At 51.8% G+C, this 20,993-nt stretch overlaps 1 protein-coding gene across 1 annotated transcript in view; it reads right to left on the bottom strand.

The window, feature by feature from the left end:
• Nucleotides 1-15,256: 15,256 nt before the first annotated feature.
• Nucleotides 15,257-20,993, bottom strand: part of LOC134348734 (sterol 26-hydroxylase, mitochondrial) — a 47,965-nt gene continuing 42,228 nt past the window's right edge. Inside the window, exons 2-3 of the mRNA XM_063052537.1 lie at nucleotides 18,641-18,831; nucleotides 15,257-15,647 (exon numbers count right to left, since the gene is read on the bottom strand). Of these exons, the coding sequence (XP_062908607.1) occupies nucleotides 15,257-15,647; nucleotides 18,641-18,831 (582 nt within the window). The remainder of the gene's footprint in view (nucleotides 15,648-18,640; nucleotides 18,832-20,993) is intronic.

The raw sequence follows: 20,993 nt of genomic DNA, 5'->3' as shown, positions 1-20,993 counted from the left end.
TCCCCACTCGGTCACGGGAAGAACACACAAACTCCCCACACAGTCACGGGGAGAAAACACAAACTCCCCACTCGGTCACTGGGTGAACAAACAAACTCCCCAGACGGTCACAGGGAGAACACACAAACACCCCACACGTCCACGGTGAGAGCACACAAACTCCCCACACGGTTATGGGGAGAGAACACAAACTCCCCATATAGTCACGGGGTAGACACACAAACTCCCCACAGGGTCACGTGGTGAACACACAATCTTCCCACATAGTCACAGGGTGAACACACAAACTCCCCACACAGTCACAGGGTGAACATACAAACGCCCCACATGGTCACAGGGAGAGCATACAAACTCACCACACGGTCACGTGGAGAACACACAAAATCCCCACACGGTCACGTGGAGAGCACTCAAACTCCCCACACGGTTATGGGGAGAGCACACAAACTCCCCACACAGTCACAGGTTAATCACACAAACTCCGCACACGGTCACGGGGAGAACACACAATCTCCCCACACAGTCACAGGGTGAACACACAAACTCCCCACACGGTCACGGGGAGAACACACAAACTCCCCACACACTCACGGAGAGAACACACAAACTCCCCACACGGTCACGGGGAGAACACACAAACTCCCCACACAGTCACGGGGAGAAGACACAAACTCCCCACACGGTCAGGGGGTGAACATACAAATTCCCCACACAGTCACGTGGAGAACACACAAACTCCCGACACAGACACGGGTTGAACATACAAACTCCCCACACGGTACGGGGAGAACACACAAACACCCCACACAGTCACGGGGAGAACACACAAACTCCCCACACAGTCACGGGGAGAACACACAAACTCCCGACACAGACACGGGTTGAAAATACAAACTCCCCACACGGTCACGTGGAGAAGACACAAACTCCCGACACAGACACGGGTTGAACATACAAACTCCCCACACGGTCACGGGGAGAACACACAAACTCCCCACACAGTCACGGGGAGAACACACAAACTCCCCACACAGTCACGTGGAGAGCACACAAACTCCCCACCAGGTCACGTGGTGAACACACAAACTCCCCACACAGTCACGGGGAGAACACACAAACTCCCCACATGGTCACGGGGAGAACACACAAACTCCCCACACAGTCACGGGGAGAGCACACAAACTCCCCACACAGTCACGGGGTAAACACACAAACTCCCCACACGGTCACTGGGGGAGCACACAAACTCCCCACACAGTCACGGGGAGAAAACACAAACTCCCCACACGGTCACGGGGTGAACACACAAACTCCCCACACGGTCACGGGGAGAACACACAAACTCCCCACACAGTCACGGGGAGAACACACAAACTCCCCACACGGTCACTGGGTGAACATACAAACTCCCCACACGGTCACGGGGAGAACACACAAACTCCCCACACGGTCACGGTGAGAGCACACAAACTCCCCACACGGTTATGGGGAGAGAACACAAACTCCCCATATAGTCACGGGGTAGACACACAAACTCCCCACACGGTCACGTGGAGAACACACAAACTCCCCACACGGTCACGGGGAGAACACACAAACTCCCCACACGGTCACGGGGAGAACACACAATCTCCCCACACAGTCACAGGGTGAACACACCAACTCCCCACACACTCACGAAGAGAACACACAAACTCCACACACGGTCACGGGGAGAACACACAAACTCCCCACACGGTCACGTGGTGAACACACAAACTCCCCACACAGTCACGGGGAGAAGACACAAACTCCCCACACGGTCAGGGGGTGAACATACAAATTCCCCACACAGTCACGTGGAGAACACACAAACTCCCGACACAGACACGGGTTGAACATACAAACTCCCCACACGGTACGGGGAGAACACACAAACACCCCACACAGTCACGGGGAGAACACACAAACTCCCCACAAAGTCACGGTCTGAACACACAAACTCCCCACATGGTCACGGGGAGAACACACAAACTCTCCACACGATCACTGGGTGAACATATAAACTCCTCACATGGTCATGGGGAGAACACAGAAACTCCCCACACAGTCACGGGGAGAACACACAAACTCTCCACACGGTCACGGGGTGAATATACAAACTCCTCCACACGGTCACGTGGAGAAGACACAAACTCCCAACACAGTCACGGGTTGAAAGTACGAACTCCCCACATGGTCACGGGGAGAACTCACAAACTCCCCGCACAGTCACGGGGTGAACAAACAAACATCCCACACGGTCACGGGGAGAGCACACAAACTCCCCCCAAAGTCACGGGGTGAACACACAAACTCCCCACACAGTCACGGGGAGAACACGCAAACTCCCCACATGATCACTGGGTGAACATATAAACTCCCCACACGGTCATGTGGAGAAGACACAAACTCCCCACACAGTCACAGGTTGAACATAGAAACTCCACACATGGTCACGGGGAGAGCACACAAATTCCCCACACAGTCACGGGGAGAACACACAAACTCCCCACACAGTCATGGGGATAACACACAAACTCCCCACACAGTCACGGGGTGAACATACAAACTCCCCACACGGTCACGTGGAGAAGACACAAACTCCCCACACAGTCACGGGTTGAGCATACAAACTTCCCACACAGTCACGGGGATAACACACAAACTCCCCACACAGTCACGGGGTGAACACTCAAACTCCCCACACGATCACGTGGAGAGCACAAAAACTCCCCACCAGGTCACGTGGGGAACACACAAACTCCCCACACAGTCACGGGGAGAACACACAAACTCCCCACATGGTCACGGGGAGAACACACAAACACCCCACACAGTTATCGGGAGAGCTCACAAACTCCCCACACAGTCACGGGGTAAACACACAAACTCCCCACACGGTCACTGGGGGAGCACACAAACTCCCCACACAGTCACGGGGAGAAAACACAAACTCCCCACACGGTTACGTAGTGAACACACAAACTCCCCACACGGTCAAGGGGAGAACACACAAACTCTCTGCACAGTCATGGGGAGAACACACAAACTCCCCACTCGGTCACTGGGTGAACATACAAACTCCCCAGACGATCACGGGGAGAACACACAAACACCCCACACGTTCACGGTGAGAGCACACAAACTCCCCACACGGTTATGGGGAGAGAACACAAACTCCCCATATAGTCACGGGGTAGACACACAAACTCACCACACGGTCACCTGGAGAACACACAAACTCCCCACACGGTCACGGGGAGAACACACAAACTCCCCACACGGTCACGGGGAGAACATACAAACTCCCCACACGGTCGCGGGGAGAACACACAAACTCCCCACACGGTCACAGGGAGAACACACAAACTCCCCACACGGTTATGGGGAGAGAACACAAACTCCCCATATAGTCACGGGGTAGACACACAAACTCACCACACGGTCACGTGGAGAACACACAAACTCCCCACACGGTCGCGGGGAGAACACACAAACTCCCCACATGGTCACGGGGAGAACATACAAACTCCCCACACGGTCGCGGGGAGAACACACAAACTCCACACACAGTCACGGGGAGAACACACAAATTCCCCACACAGTCACGTGGAGAACACACAAACTCCCCACACAGTCACGGGGAGAACACACAAACTCCCCACACGGTCACGGGGTGAACATACAAACTCCCTACACGGTCACGTGGAGAAAACACAAACTCCCCACACAGTCACGGGTTGAACATACAAACTCCCCACATGGTCACAGGGTGAACACACAAACTCCCCACATGATCACGTGGAGAGCATACAAACTCACCACACAGTCACGTGGAGAGCACAAAAACTCCCCACAAGGTCATGTGGGGAACACACAAACTCCCCACACAGTCACGGGGAGAACACACAAACTCCCCACATGGTCACGGGGAGAACACACAAACTCCCCACACACTGACGGAGAGAACACACAAACTCCCCACACGGTCACGGGGAGAACACACAATCTCCCCACACGGTCAGGGGGTGAACATACAAATTCCCCACACAGTCACGTGGAGAACACACAAACTCCCCACACAGTCACGGGGAGAACACACAAACTCCCCACACAGTCACGGGTTGAACATACAAACTCCCCACATGGTCACAGGGTGAACACACAAACTCCCCACATGATCACGTGGAGAGCATACAAACTCACCACACAGTCACGTGGAGAGCACAAAAACTCCCCACCAGGTCACGTGGGGAACACACAAACTCCCCACACAGTCACGGGGTAAACACACAAACTCCCCACATGGTCACTGGGGGAGCACACAAACTCCCCACACAGTCACGGGGAGAAAACACAAACTCCCCACACGGTTACGTGGTGAACACACAAACTCCCCAGACGGTCACAGGGAGAACACACAAACACCCCACACGTCCACGGTGAGAGCACATAAACTCCCCACACGGTTATGGGGAGAGAACACAAACTCCCCATATAGTCACGGGGTAGACACACAAACTCCCCACAGGGTCACGTGGTGAACACACAATCTTCCCACATGGTCACAGGGTGAACACACAAACTCCCCACACAGTCACAGGGTGAACATACAAACGCCCCACATGGTCACAGGGAGAGCATACAAACTCACCACACGGTTATGGGGAGAGCACACAAACTCCCCACACAGTCACAGGTTAGTCACACAAACTCCGCACACGGTCACGGGGAGAACACACAAACTCCCCACACAGTCACAGGGTGAACACACAAACTCCCCACACGGTCACGGGGAGAACACACAAACTCCCCACACACTCACGGAGAGAACACACAAACTCCCCACACGGTCACGGGGAGAACACACAAACTCCCCACACGGTCACGTGGTGAACACACAAACTCCCCACACGGTCACGGGGAGAAGACACAAACTCCCCACACGGTCAGGGGGTGAACATACAAATTCCCCACACAGTCACGTGGAGAACACACAAACTCCCGACACAGACACGGGTTGAACATACAAACTCCCCACACGGTCACGGGGAGAAGACACAAACAGCCCACACAGTCACGGGGAGAACACACAAACTGCCCACAAAGTCACGGTCTGAACACACAAACTCCACACATGGTCACGGGGAGAACACACAAACTCTCCACACGATCACTGGGTGAACATATAAACTCCTCACATGGTCACGGGGAGAACACAGAAACTCCCCACACAGTCACGGGGAGAACACACAAACTCTCCACACGGTCACGGGGTGATTATACAAACTCCTCCACACGGTCACGTGGAGAAGACACAAACTCCCAACACAGTCACGGGTTGAAAGTACAAACTCCCCACCTGGTCACGGGGAGAACTCACAAACTCCCCGCACAGTCACGGGGTGAACAAACAAACTTCCCACACGGTCACGGGGAGAGCACACAAACTCCCCCCAAAGTCACGGGCTGAACACACAATCTCCCCACACAGTCACAGGGTGAACACACAAACTCCCCACACGGTCACGGGGAGAACACACAAACTCCCCACACACTCACGAAGAGAACACACAAACTCCACACACGGTCACGAGGAGAACAAACAAACTCCCCACACGGTCACGTGGTGAACACACAAACTCCCCACACAGTCACGGGGAGAAGACACAAACTCCCCACACGGTCAGGGGGTGAACATACAAATTCCCCACACAGTCACGTGGAGAACACACAAACTCCCGACACAGACACGGGTTGAACATACAAACTCCCCACACGGTACGGGGAGAACACACAAACACCCCACACAGTCACGGGGAGAACACACAAACTCCCCACAAAGTCACGGTCTGAACACACAAACTCCCCACATGGTCACGGGGAGAACACTCAAACTCTCCACACGATCACTGGGTGAACATATAAACTCCTCACATGGTCATGGGGAGAACACAGAAACTCTCCACACGGTCACGGGGTGAATATACAAACTCCTCCACACGGTCACATGGAGAAGACACAAACTCCCAACACAGTCACGGGTTGAAAGTACAAACTCCCCACATGGTCACGGGGAGAACTCACAAACTCCCCGCACAGTCACGGGGTGAACAAACAAACTTCCCACACGGTCACGGGGAGAGCACACAATCTCCCCCCAAAGTCACGGGGTGAACACACAAACTCCCCACACAGTCACGGGGAGAACACACAAACTCCCCACATGATCACTGGGTGAACATATAAACTCCCCACACGGTCATGTGGAGAAGACACAAACTCCCCACACAGTCACAGGTTGAACATAGAAACTCCACACATGGTCACGGGGAGAGCACACAAATTCCCCACACAGTCACGGGGAGAACACACAAACTCCCCACACAGTCATGGGGAGAACACACAAACTCCCCACACAGTCACGGGGTGAACATACAAACTCCCCACACGGTCACGTGGAGAAGACACAAACTCCCCACACAGTCACGGGTTGAACACACAAACTCCCCACACAGTCACGGGGAGAACACACAAACTCCCCACACAGTCACGGGGTGAACACTCAAACTCCCCACACGATCACGTGGAGAGCACAAAAACTCCCCACCAGGTCACGTGGGGAACACACAAACTCCCCACACAGTCACGGGGAGAACACACAAACTCCCCACATGGTCACCGGGAGAACACACAAACACCCCACACAGTTATCGGGAGAGCTCACAAACTCCCCACACAGTCACGGGGTAAACACACAAACTCCCCACACGGTCACTGGGGGAGCACACAAACTCCCCACACAGTCACGGGGAGAAAACACAAACTCCCCACACGGTCACGTGGTGAACACACAAACTCCCCACACGGTCACGGGGAGAACACACAAACTCTCTGCACAGTCATGGGGAGAACACACAAACTCCCCACTCGGTCACTGGGTGAACATACAAACTCCCCAGACGATCACGGGGAGAACACACAAACACCCCACACGTTCACGGTGAGAGCACACAAACTCCCCACACGGTTATGGGGAGAGAACACAAACTCCCCATATAGTCACGGGGTAGACACACAAACTCACCACACGGTCACGTGGAGAACACACAAACTCCCCACACAGTCACGGGGAGAACACACAAACTCCCCACACGGTCACGGGGAGAACATACAAACTCCCCACACGGTCACGGGGAGAACACACAAACTCCCCACACGGTCACAGGGAGAACACACAAACTCCCCACACGGTTATGGGGAGAGAACACAAACTCCCCATATAGTCACGGGGTAGACACACAAACTCACCACACGGTCACGTAGAGAACACACAAACTCCCCACACGGTCACGGGGAGAACACACAAACTCCCCACATGGTCACGGGGAGAACACACAAACTCCCCACACGGTCACGGGGAGAACACACAAACTCCCCACACAGTCACGGGGAGAACACACAAATTCCCCACACAGTCACGTGGAGAACACACAAACTCCCCACACAGTCACGGGGAGAACACACAAACTCCCCACACGGTCACGGGGTGAACATACAAACTCCCTACACGGTCACGTGGAGAAGACACAAACTCCCCACACAGTCACGGGTTGAACATACAAACTCCCCACATGGTCACAGGGTGAACACACAAACTCCCCACATGATCACGTGGAGAGCATACAAACTCACCACACAGTCACGTGGAGAGCACAAAAGCTCCCCACCAGGTCACGTGGGGGACACACAAACTCCCCACACAGTCACGGGGAGAACACACAAACTCCCCACACACTGACGGAGAGAACACACAAACTCCCCACACGGTCACGGGGAGAACACACAAACTCCCCACACGGTCAGGGGGTGAACATACAAATTCCCCACACAGTCACGTGGAGAACACACAAACTCCCCACACAGTCACGGGGAGAACACACAAACTCCCCACACAGTCACGGGTTGAACATACAAACTCCCCACATGGTCACAGGGTGAACACACAAACTCCCCACATGATCACGTGGAGAGCATACAAACTCACCACACAGTCACGTGGAGAGCACAAAAACTCCCCACCAGGTCACGTGGGGAACACACAAACTCCCCACACAGTCACGGGGTAAACACACAAACTCCCCACATGGTCACTGGGGGAGCACACAAACTCCCCACACAGTCACGGGGAGAAAACACAAACTCCCCACACGGTTACGTGGTGAACACACAAACTCCCCACTCGGTCACGGGAAGAACACACAAACTCCCCACACAGTCACGGGGAGAAAACACAAACTCCCCACTCGGTCACTGGGTGAACAAACAAACTCCCCACACGGTCACAGGGAGAACACACAAACACCCCACACGTCCACGGTGAGAGCACACAAACTCCCCACACGGTTATGGGGAGAGAACACAAACTCCCCATATAGTCACGGGGTAGACACACAAACTCCCCACAGGGTCACGTGGTGAACACACAATCTTCCCACATGGTCACAGGGTGAACACACAAACTCCCCACACAGTCACAGGGTGAACATACAAACGCCCCACATGGTCACAGGGAGAGCATACAAACTCACCACACGGTCACGTGGAGAACACACAAAATCCCCACACGGTCACGTGGAGAGCACTCAAACTCCCCACACGGTTATGGGGAGAGCACACAAACTCCCCACACAGTCACAGGTTAATCACACAAACTCCGCACACGGTCACGGGGAGAACACACAATCTCCCCACACAGTCACAGGGTGAACACACAAACTCCCCACACGGTCACGGGGAGAACACACAAACTCCCCACACACTCACGGAGAGAACACACAAACTCCCCACACGGTCACGGGGAGAACACACAAACTCCCCACACGGTCACGTGGTGAACACACAAACTCCCCACACAGTCACGGGGAGAAGACACAAACTCCCCACACGGTCAGGGGGTGAACATACAAATTCCCCACACAGTCACGTGGAGAACACACAAACTCCCGACACAGACACGGGTTGAACATACAAACTCCCCACACGGTACGGGGAGAACACACAAACACCCCACACAGTCACGGGGAGAACACACAAACTCCCCACAAAGTCACGGTCTGAACACACAAACTCCCCACATGGTCACGGGGAGAACACACAAACTCTCCACACGATCACTGGGTGAACATATAAACTCCTCACATGGTCACGGGGAGAACACAGAAACTCCCCACACAGTCACGGGGAGAACACACAAACTCTCCACACGGTCACGGGGTGAATATACAAACTCCTCCACACGGTCACGTGGAGAAGACACAAACTCCCAACACAGTCACGGGTTGAAAGTACAAACTCCCCACATGGTCACGGGGAGAACTCACAAACTCCCCGCACAGTCACGGGGTGAACAAACAAACTTCCCACACGGTCACGGGGAGAGCACACAAACTCCCCCCAAAGTCACGGGGTGAACACACAAACTCCCCACACAGTCACGGGGAGAACACGCAAACTCCCCACATGATCACTGGGTGAACATATAAACTCCCCACACGGTCATGTGGAGAAGACACAAACTCCCCACACAGTCACAGGTTGAACATAGAAACTCCACACATGGTCACGGGGAGAGCACACAAATTCCCCACACAGTCACGGGGAGAACACACAAACTCCCCACACAGTCACGGGGTGAACATACAAACTCCCCACACGGTCACGTGGAGAAGACACAAACTCCCCACACAGTCACGGGTTGAGCATACAAACTTCCCACACAGTCACGGGGATAACACACAAACTCCCCACACAGTCACGGGGTGAACACTCAAACTCCCCACACGATCACGTGGAGAGCACAAAAACTCCCCACCAGGTCACGTGGGGAACACACAAACTCCCCACACAGTCACGGGGAGAACACACAAACTCCCCACATGGTCACGGGGAGAACACACAAACACCCCACACAGTTATCGGGAGAGCTCACAAACTCCCCACACAGTCACGGGGTAAACACACAAACTCCCCACACGGTCACTGGGGGAGCACACAAACTCCCCACACAGTCACGGGGAGAAAACACAAACTCCCCACACGGTTACGTGGTGAACACACAAACTCCCCACACGGTCAAGGGGAGAACACACAAACTCTCTACACAGTCATGGGGAGAACACACAAACTCCCCACTCGGTCACTGGGTGAACATACAAACTCCCCAGACGATCACGGGGAGAACACACAAACACCCCACACGTTCACGGTGAGAACACACAAACTCCCCACACGGTTATGGGGAGAGAACACAAACTCCCCATATAGTCACGGGGTAGACACACAAACTCACCACACGGTCACGTGGAGAACACACAAACTCCCCACACGGTCACGGGGAGAACACACAAACTCCCCACACGGTCACGGGGAGAACATACAAACTCCCCACACGGTCGCGGGGAGAACACACAAACTCCCCACACGGTCACGGGGAGAACACAAAATTCCCACACAGTCACAGGGTGAACATACAAATTCCCCACACGGTCACGGGGAAAACACACAAACTCCCCACACGGTCATGGGGAGAGCACACAAACTCCCCACACGGTCACGGGGAGAGCGCACAAACTCCCCACACGGTCACGGGGTAAACACACAAACTCCGCACACGGTCACGGGAAAAGCATACAAATTCCCTACACAGTCACGGGGTGAACACACGAACTCCCCACACGGTCACGGGGAGAACACACAAACTCCCCACACGGTCATGGGCAGAACACACAATCTCCCCACACAGTCACGGGGTGAACACACAAACTCCCCACACGGTCACAGGGTGAACCCACAAAGTCCCCTCATGGTCACAGGGAGAACATACGCACTCCCCACACAGTCACGGAGAGAACCCACAAACTCCCCACACAGTCACGGGGAGAACACACAAACTCCCCAGACAGTCACGGGGACAGCACACAAACTCCCCACACGGTCACGGGAAAAGCACACAAACTCCCTACACAGTCACGGGGTGAACACACAAACTCCCCACACTGTCACGGGGAGAACACACAAACTCCCCACACAGTCACGGGGTGAACACACAAACTCCCCACACGGTCACAGGGTGAACACTCGAACTCCCCACACGGTCACGGGGAGAACACACAAACTCTCCACACAGTCACGGGGTGAACACACAAACTCCCCACACGGTCACAAGGTGAACACTCGAACTCCCCACACGGTCACGGGGAGAACACACAAACTCCCCACACACTCACGGAGAGAACACACAAACTCCCCACACGGTTACGGGGAGAACACACAAACTCCCCACACGGTCACGTGGTGAACACACAAACTCCCCACACAGTCACAGGGAGAAGACACAAACTCCCCACACGGTCAGGGGGTGAACATACAAATTCCCCACACAGTCACGTGGAGAACACACAAACTCCCGACACAGACACGGGTTGAACATACAAACTCCCCACACGGTACGGGGAGAACACACAAACACCCCACACAGTCACGGGGAGAAAACACAAACTCCCCACACGGTTACGTGGTGAACACACAAACTCCCCACACGGTCAAGGGGAGAACACACAAACTCTCTACACAGTCATGGGGAGAACACACAAACTCCCCACTCGGTCACTGGGTGAACATACAAACTCCCCAAACGATCACGGGGAGAACACACAAACACCCCACACGTTCACGGTGAGAACACACAAACTCCCCGCACGGTTATGGGGAGAGAACACAAACTCCCCATATAGTCACGGGGTAGACACACAAACTCACCACACGGTCACGTGGAGAACACACAAACTCCCCACACGGTCGCGGGGAGAACACACAAACTCCCCACACAGTCACGGGGAGAACATACAAACTCCCCACACGGTCGCGGGGAGAACACACAAACTCCCCACACGGTCACGGGGAGAACACAAAATTCCCACACAGTCACAGGGTGAACATACAAATTCCCCACACGGTCACGGGGAAAACACACAAACTCCCCACACGGTCATGGGGAGAGCACACAAACTCCCCACACGGTCACGGGGAGAGCGCACAAACTCCCCACACGGTCACGGGGTAAACACACAAACTCCGCACACGGTCACGGGAAAAGCATACAAATTCCCTACACAGTCACGGGGTGAACACACGAACTCCCCACACGGTCACGGGGAGAACACACAAACTCCCCACACGGTCATGGGCAGAACACACAATCTCCCCACACAGTCACGGGGTGAACACACAAACTCCCCACACGGTCACAGGGTGAACCCACAAAGTCCCCTCATGGTCACAGGGAGAACATACGCACTCCCCACACAGTCACGGAGAGAACCCACAAACTCCCCACACAGTCACGGGGAGAACACACAAACTCCCCAGACAGTCACGGGGACAGCACACAAACTCCCCACACGGTCACGGGAAAAGCACACAAACTCCCTACACAGTCACGGGGTGAACACACAAACTCCCCACACTGTCACGGGGAGAACACACAAACTCCCCACACAGTCACGGGGTGAACACACAAACTCCCCACACGGTCACAGGGTGAACACTCGAACTCCCCACACGGTCACGGGGAGAACACACAAACTCTCCACACAGTCACGGGGTGAACACACAAACTCCCCACACGGTCACAAGGTGAACACTCGAACTCCCCACACGGTCACGGGGAGAACACACAAACTCCCCACACACTCACGGAGAGAACACACAAACTCCCCACACGGTTACGGGGAGAACACACAAACTCCCCACACGGTCACGTGGTGAACACACAAACTCCCCACACAGTCACAGGGAGAAGACACAAACTCCCCACACGGTCAGGGGGTGAACATACAAATTCCCCACACAGTCACGTGGAGAACACACAAACTCCCGACACAGACACGGGTTGAACATACAAACTCCCCACACGGTCACGGGGAGAACACACAAACTCCCCACACAGTCACGGGGAGAAAACACAAACTCCCCACACGGTTACGTGGTGAACACACAAACTCCCCACACGGTCAAGGGGAGAACACACAAACTCTCTACACAGTCATGGGGAGAACACACAAACTCCCCACTCGGTCACTGGGTGAACATACAAACTCCCCAGACGATCACGGGGAGAACACACAAACACCCCACACGTTCACGGTGAGAACACACAAACTCCCCGCACGGTTATGGGGAGAGAACACAAACTCCCCATATAGTCACGGGGTAGACACACAAACTCACCACACGGTCACGTGGAGAACACACAAACTCCCCACACGGTCGCGGGGAGAACACACAAACTCCCCACACAGTCACGGGGAGAACATACAAACTCCCCACACGGTCGCGGGGAGAACACACAAACTCCCCACACGGTCACGGGGAGAACACAAAATTCCCACACAGTCACAGGGTGAACATACAAATTCCCCACACGGTCACGGGGAAAACACACAAACTCCCCACACGGTCATGGGGAGAGCACACAAACTCCCCACACGGTCACGGGGAGAGCGCACAAACTCCCCACACGGTCACGGGGTAAACACACAAACTCCGCACACGGTCACGGGAAAAGCATACAAATTCCCTACACAGTCACGGGGTGAACACACGAACTCCCCACACGGTCACGGGGAGAACACACAAACTCCCCACACGGTCATGGGCAGAACACACAATCTCCCCACACAGTCACGGGGTGAACACACAAACTCCCCACACGGTCACAGGGTGAACCCACAAAGTCCCCTCATGGTCACAGGGAGAACATACGCACTCCCCACACAGTCACGGAGAGAACCCACAAACTCCCCACACAGTCACGGGGAGAACACACAAACTCCCCAGACAGTCACGGGGACAGCACACAAACTCCCCACACGGTCACGGGAAAAGCACACAAACTCCCTACACAGTCACGGGGTGAACACACAAACTCCCCACACTGTCACGGGGAGAACACACAAACTCCCCACACAGTCACGGGGTGAACACACAAACTCCCCACACGGTCACAGGGTGAACACTCGAACTCCCCACACGGTCACGGGGAGAACACACAAACTCTCCACACAGTCACGGGGTGAACACACAAACTCCCCACACGGTCACAAGGTGAACACTCGAACTCCCCACACGGTCACGGGGAGAACACACAAACTCCCCACACACTCACGGAGAGAACACACAAACTCCCCACACGGTTACGGGGAGAACACACAAACTCCCCACACGGTCACGTGGTGAACACACAAACTCCCCACACAGTCACAGGGAGAAGACACAAACTCCCCACACGGTCAGGGGGTGAACATACAAATTCCCCACACAGTCACGTGGAGAACACACAAACTCCCGACACAGACACGGGTTGAACATACAAACTCCCCACACGGTACGGGGAGAACACACAAACACCCCACACAGTCACGGGGAGAACACACAAACTGCCCACAAAGTCACGGTCTGAACACACAAACTCCCCACATGGTCACGGGGAGAACACACAAACTCTCCACACGATCACTGGGTGAACATATAAACTCCTCACATGGTCACGGGGAGAACACAGAAACTCCCCACACGGTCACGGGGAGAACACACAAACTCCCCACACAGTCACGGGGTGAACACACAAACTCCCCACACGGTCACAAGGTCAACACTCGAACTCCCCACACGGTCATGGGCAGAACACACAAACTCCCCACATAGTCACGGGGTGAACACACAAACTCCCCACACGGTCACAGGGTGAACACACAAACTCCCCACACAGTCACGGGGAGAGCATACAAACTCCCCACACGGTCACGTGGAGAACACACAAACTCCCCACACGGTCACGGGGAGAACACACAAACTCCCCACACAGTCACGGGAATTGACAGGACCATAAGTGGCCACATTAGTGTCAGATCGACAGTTCAACACCACCCTTGCTTCTCACTAACATTCTCCTAAGCAAGCTTGTTTTGCTTGCAGGCTGATAAGGCCTGCATCTGCAGACTCCAACACAACACAAGGACTGGAAGCCAGGAGGCACCTATCCTGGAGTTACAGGCTTGTCTGTGTGTGTGAGAGGGTGGAGAGGTGTTTCAATGGAAAATGTGCCTGTTTTGCTCTTGTTGCCTTGTTTTGTTCTAGTGTCGATGTCGCTTGTCTTGCCCACAGCTGACTAATCCTACCCTTTGGTGTGAGGGAGGAAACCAGAGAAGCCACAGAAACTCACGCGGAAACCCTTTTCAGACTGTGGTGGGAACTGACCCCCTATGGCGCTGAGAAGCAATACGCCAACCACCACACCACTGTGCCACCCTGATCCCCACATCCAAGAGTCTTTCCTGCAATTAAAGATTCTATGAACTCCAATACCTTCAAATGCAAAATTGTAGAGCTGATCGGAGATGTCGTACACCACCTGTCCCCCTCCTTGGGTCTGCCTCAGCCAACGTATCTTCCTCATAAAGTCAGTCACCACCTCGTTGATGGCTGGAGAATAATTGGCCACCTCCTTGGGCTTCAGCAACTTGGGGTTCAACATGCTGCGTATGTTATTCCACTCTTGACCATACCTGAGGAGAAGGAGGGTTATTCTGCGGTTAACACCACGCTTTACAGTGCCAGTGCTCACTGATCAGGCTCCAATTCCCACAACTATCTGCAAGGAGTTTGTACACTCCATGTAACTGCATCCGTTCCTTCAGGTGCTCTAATTTCCTCCCACATACGGGTTTATGAATTATGGGCATGTTATGTTGGCACCAGAAGTGTGGCTGCCTGTGCTGGGCTGCCCCCAGTTGGTTTGTGTTGGTTGTTGATGCAACACTTCAATGTACAAGTGATAGTTAATCTTTAATCATTACTATTGATTGATAATTGGTCTATTAATGTTATATGTAAAGATAATGCGACAAACATTTGTTTCACATGCCATCCAGAGAAATTATTCTATACACATCATTGGATTGTTTCGCTCATTGACTCAAATGACGCATTTCACTCTATTTGTTAATGTATATGTGATGAAGAAAGCTAATAATTAAAAATGTTTACATCTTTAATCCTGGAGAAGTCCAGGATTGGTACTGGTGATGAGAGACTTATGTTACAATGGGAAGCTGTTGTGGGAGCTTGGCACAGTCCAGGCCATTGTATGATTGAGTACACCTACAAATGCTGCCCCAAGAAAGTCATGCTGACTTCTCACATCTGATACCGGGAAGGAGCAGGAGCAGGTATTACCCCTTCAGCCTCCTGAATCAGCTTGGATAACTTCACTCGCCACAACAATGAGCTGATTCCACAACCTATGCCCTCACTTGAGGACTCATGTTCTCAGTATTATATATTTACGTATTCATTTAGTTTTTTTTGTATTTGCAGTTTTGTCTTCTTGTGTGTGCTTTTTTTTTCTGTGTAGTTTTTCATCGATTTTATTGCATTTCTACTGTGAATGCATGCAAGAAAATTAATCTCAGGGTTGTACATGGAGACATATACAAACTTCAATAGTAAATTTACTTTGATCTTTGAACATCCTCCCACCCACCTTCATACCAGTCCCAACAAATTCTTCATGCCTACCCTTTTTCTGTCCCGTCTGAAACACCCACACCAGGAGTTAGAAACATAGGAACATAGAAAACCTACAGCACAATACAGGCCCTTGGGCCCACAGTGCTGTAAAACATTGTGGTAAGGGCTACGCCACGCTACTGCTTGTCTCATGGTTAGTGACAGCTCGGGGCTTATGGGCTTGTTCCAGTGATGGATACTGAACTGATGTTGGTAGTTGTCTTTACTATTGGATAGGGTAGACGAGGAGAGGATGATTTCAGTCATGGGAGAGTTTAGGATCTGAGAGCACAGCCTCAGAATAGAGGAATGCCCTTTTGAAACAGAGATGAGGAGAAATTTCTTCAGCTAGAGGGTGGCGAATCTGTGGAATTTGTTGCACAGCAGGCTGTGGAGGCAAAATTATTGTGACTACATTCGATTAGAGATTAGCTTGATTTGTTACATGCACATTGAAACATACAGTGAAGAGCGATGTTTGTGACAACGACCTACATAGTCAGAGGATGTGCTGGGGGCAGCCCACAAGTGTCGCCACGCTTCCAATATTTGTGCCCCACATTTACTAACCCTAACCCCTATGTCTTTGAAATGTGGGAGGAAACTGGAGCACCCAGAGGAAATAGAGCCCCCTCAACTTACTTCGTCGTAGCCTTGCAATGTATTCTCTCTCTCAGCTAACCAGCGTCCCCTTCAATTCTGTCCTCTACAAGGTAGGTATTTATTCTAGTCAACTTACAATGCCAAGGGAAAACACAGAAGAGGAGTTAACTCCTCACTAACAGCATGCAAGGTCAGGGTCAAACCTGGGTATTGTGATGGGACTGGTAGCGGGAGGCACGGTAGCTCAGCAGTTAGCAGAACGCTGTTATGCCTCCGGGACCCCGGTTCAATTCCCATCGCTGTCTGCACGCAGTTTGTACATTCTCTTCGGACCATGTGTTTCCTGTGGGTGCTCCCGACTCTTCCCACATTCCAAACCCATACAAGTTCAGTAAGCTGTGGGAATGTTACGTTGGCACTGGAAGTTTGGTAACACTTGTAGACTAGACTACTCTTTGTTTAATTAAGTGAGAAAAGGAGTATTAATCTCGAGGTAGTGATAAATGCATTGCTTGGTGTAGTAACAGAAACAACAGAAGTGTTGATAAAATGCATTATGCATTCTTCAAAACTGCTAACATAACTAAAGAGTTAGCACTTACCTTACATAAGGGAATTGGCTATAAGAAAAATAATTTTCAAATTGAGAGGAAATAAGATTGTTAGCTTTGTTCCACTGGGAGCCAGTGCGCTGAATGGCCAGTTCTTTGGCTCATCACTCACACCCACAAGCACTTGCGGGCTGCCCCCAACACACCCTTGGACTGTGCTGGTTGTTGATAAAAACGATACATTTCACTGCATGTTTCACTGTTTTGCTGTACATTTGACAAATAAAGCTAATCTTTATCATTGGAATTGCTTTGTTATTGTCACATGTACTAAGATACAGTGAAAAGTTTGTCTTGCATTCTGTTCATACAGATCAAATCCTTGTAACAGTACATTGAGGTAGAACAAGATAAAACAAGAACAATGCAGAAGGAAGAGTAAAAGCTGCCGAAGGAGTGCAGTACAGAGAAGCAATAAAGCATGGTCATAATGAGGTAGATTGTGCAGCCAAGAGTTCATCTTACTGCGCGAGAGTTCTATTCAAGCGTCTGATAACAATGGGACAAAAGCTGTCCCCTGGCCTGGTGGGATGGGCTTTCAAGCTTTTGCATCTTTTGTCCGCTGGGAGAAGGGAGAAGCGAGAATACCTGGGGTGAGTGGGGTTTTGATTATGCTGGCTGCTTTACTGAAGCAGAGAGAAGTATAGAAAGAGTCCACAGGGAGAGGGTGGTTCCTGTGATCAGCAGAACTATGCCTCACTCCCCGTGAGACTATCTCTGGCAGTCCCGCCAGAAAGTCCCTTCCAGATTCGATGCAGAGTCCCTCTGATACTTACTCACAGAGTGGTCCATAGCTGTGTCCTCTCATCTCCCTATACTCTCGCCAGTGAGGCATGTAGGCTCTGATGGGATATTTGCCTTCCTGCCGCAGAATTTCCTCAATCATGTCAGAATCGGCCACATGGATGACAGAAAGGTCTCCGATACTAGATTTCCAGATGGGACCAAACTTCTTCTTATGCGCAATCTAGAAAAGTGAGGAAATCACCCAAAATGGGTGGAGTTAAATGCTGACCTTCCAGTACCTGAGGCAAAGTACATCTAAACATGGGTGCAAAGAATGCCACACAGCTTGGCAATCTGGTAATGCTTCAAATGAAAATGTAATAAAACAGGCCATTCCGTGCATTCTGTACACCCAGAACAACAAATTAACTCAGCTGGTCAGGCAGCGTCTGAGGAGCGTGATCCTACATCAGGAGCCTTCATCAGTCCAGAGTATACCAGGGGAGATTGATAACTTCGTGGCCTAAGGTAGAAGGCGATGAGTTATTAACTTCAAACTTTCTGCATAATCACTCAAAGAGTGGAATTGCGTGTGCATGTAACGAGAGCTGTATAACTCATCTCCTTCTACCTTAGGCTACAAACTTATCAATAACCCTGCTGTGGACACTTTCTGGAGGTCCAAGATCCATATGTTCCACAACCACTGCACTAAATGTGTAAATGTAGGAGGGGACTGTGTTGACAAATAAATGTGCTAGGTTTTCTAAAACTGACTCCTTCTACCTTGGGCTACAAACTTATCAATCACCCCTCGTAAATCTCAACCGAAAACTTTATCAACCACAGGAGCTGCCTCACCCACTGAGTTCCTCCAGCAGCTTGGTTTTGTCACTCTGGATTCCAACATTTGCAGTCCCCTTGGTCTCCCTGCACTTTAATTCACCAAATTTCAAGTAACAATATTGTTAGCCACAAAGAACTAAAATCTGCAAATCAGCGAATGAGAATGAGCCAAGAGCAGTGAAAGCAGCCAAAGCAAATGCCTTTGTTCTTGCCACATGGCCAAAAGAATGGAGATGGCCATTTTATGAGACTGTTCTTGCAGCCACCATTTCATGAACTGGTTTTTGCTCGGGGATGGCTCAATCAGAGCAATCGAAAGTGGACCAAACTTGGAGAGGGAACAGGATGCAGCCTAGTTTAGGGGCTGGATAAACACATTGTCTTCCCTGGAGTGATGGAGGCCAAAGGGAGATCCAATAGAGATCTACAAGATCATGAGAGGCGTAGGTAGAGGAGACGGGGGTATTTGTTTCTCAGGGTTGAAATGTCTAATACCAGAGGGCATGCATTGAAGGTGAGAGGGGGTATGTTCAAGGAAGATGTGAGGGGTTAAGTTTTTTACTCAGTGGTGGATGCCTGGAATACACTGCCTGGTATGTTTGTAGAAGTCAATTCATCACCGGCTTTTAAGAGACATTTGGATAGGCACATGGATGTAAGGAAGATGGAGAGACATGGTCATGATGTAGGTAGGAGGGATTAGGTGTTTAAGATTTGCTTTAGAGCTGGTTCGACACAAGACTGTGAGCCAAAAGGCCTGTTGGTGTGCTTTGCTCTTCTATGTTCTATGCACAATGATCTGCTAAACCTGAGACTATTTCCAGATAAGAAGCTGTTGTAACCCGGGTTAATTAAATCCAAAGATTTAATGCTCAGAATGGCCTGTTTCTCCACCACCGCTGCCAGCAGACCATTCCATGCACTCACCACTCTCTGCATAAAAACTTACCCCTGACATCTCCTCTGTACCTACTTCCAAACATCTTAAAACTATGCCCTCTCAAGCTAGCCATTCCAGCCCTGGGAAAAAGCCTCTGACTATCCACATGATCAATGCCTCTCATTATCTTGTACACCTCTATCAGGTCACCTCTCATCCTCTGCCGCTCCAAGGAGAAAAGGCCGAATTCACTCAACCTATTCTCATATGGCATGCTCCCCAATCTAGGCAACATCCTTGTAAATCTCCTCTGGACCCTTTCTATGGTTCCCACATCCTTTCTGTAGTGAGGCGACCAGAACTGAGCACAGTACTCCAAGTGGGGACTGACCAGGGTCCTATATAGCTGCAACATTAGCGCTCAGCTCTTAAACTCAATCCCACGATTGATGAAGGCCAATGCACCGTATGCCTTCTTAACCACAGAGTCAACCTGCGTAGCAGCTTTGAGTGTCCTATGGACTCAGATCCCAAGATCCCTCTGATCCTCCTCACTGTCAAGGGTCATACCATTAATACTATATTCTGCCATCATATTTGACCTACCAAAATGAACCACCTCACAATTATCTGGGTTGAACTCCATCTGCCACTTCTCAGCCCAGTTTTGCATCCTA

Source organism: Mobula hypostoma, chromosome 6 (genome assembly GCF_963921235.1).
Source record: "Mobula hypostoma chromosome 6, sMobHyp1.1, whole genome shotgun sequence".
In the NCBI taxonomy this organism is placed as follows: domain Eukaryota; kingdom Metazoa; phylum Chordata; class Chondrichthyes; order Myliobatiformes; family Myliobatidae; genus Mobula; species Mobula hypostoma.
Note: the sequence above shows the minus strand (reverse complement) of the source record. Positions and strands in the feature narration are given on the sequence as shown.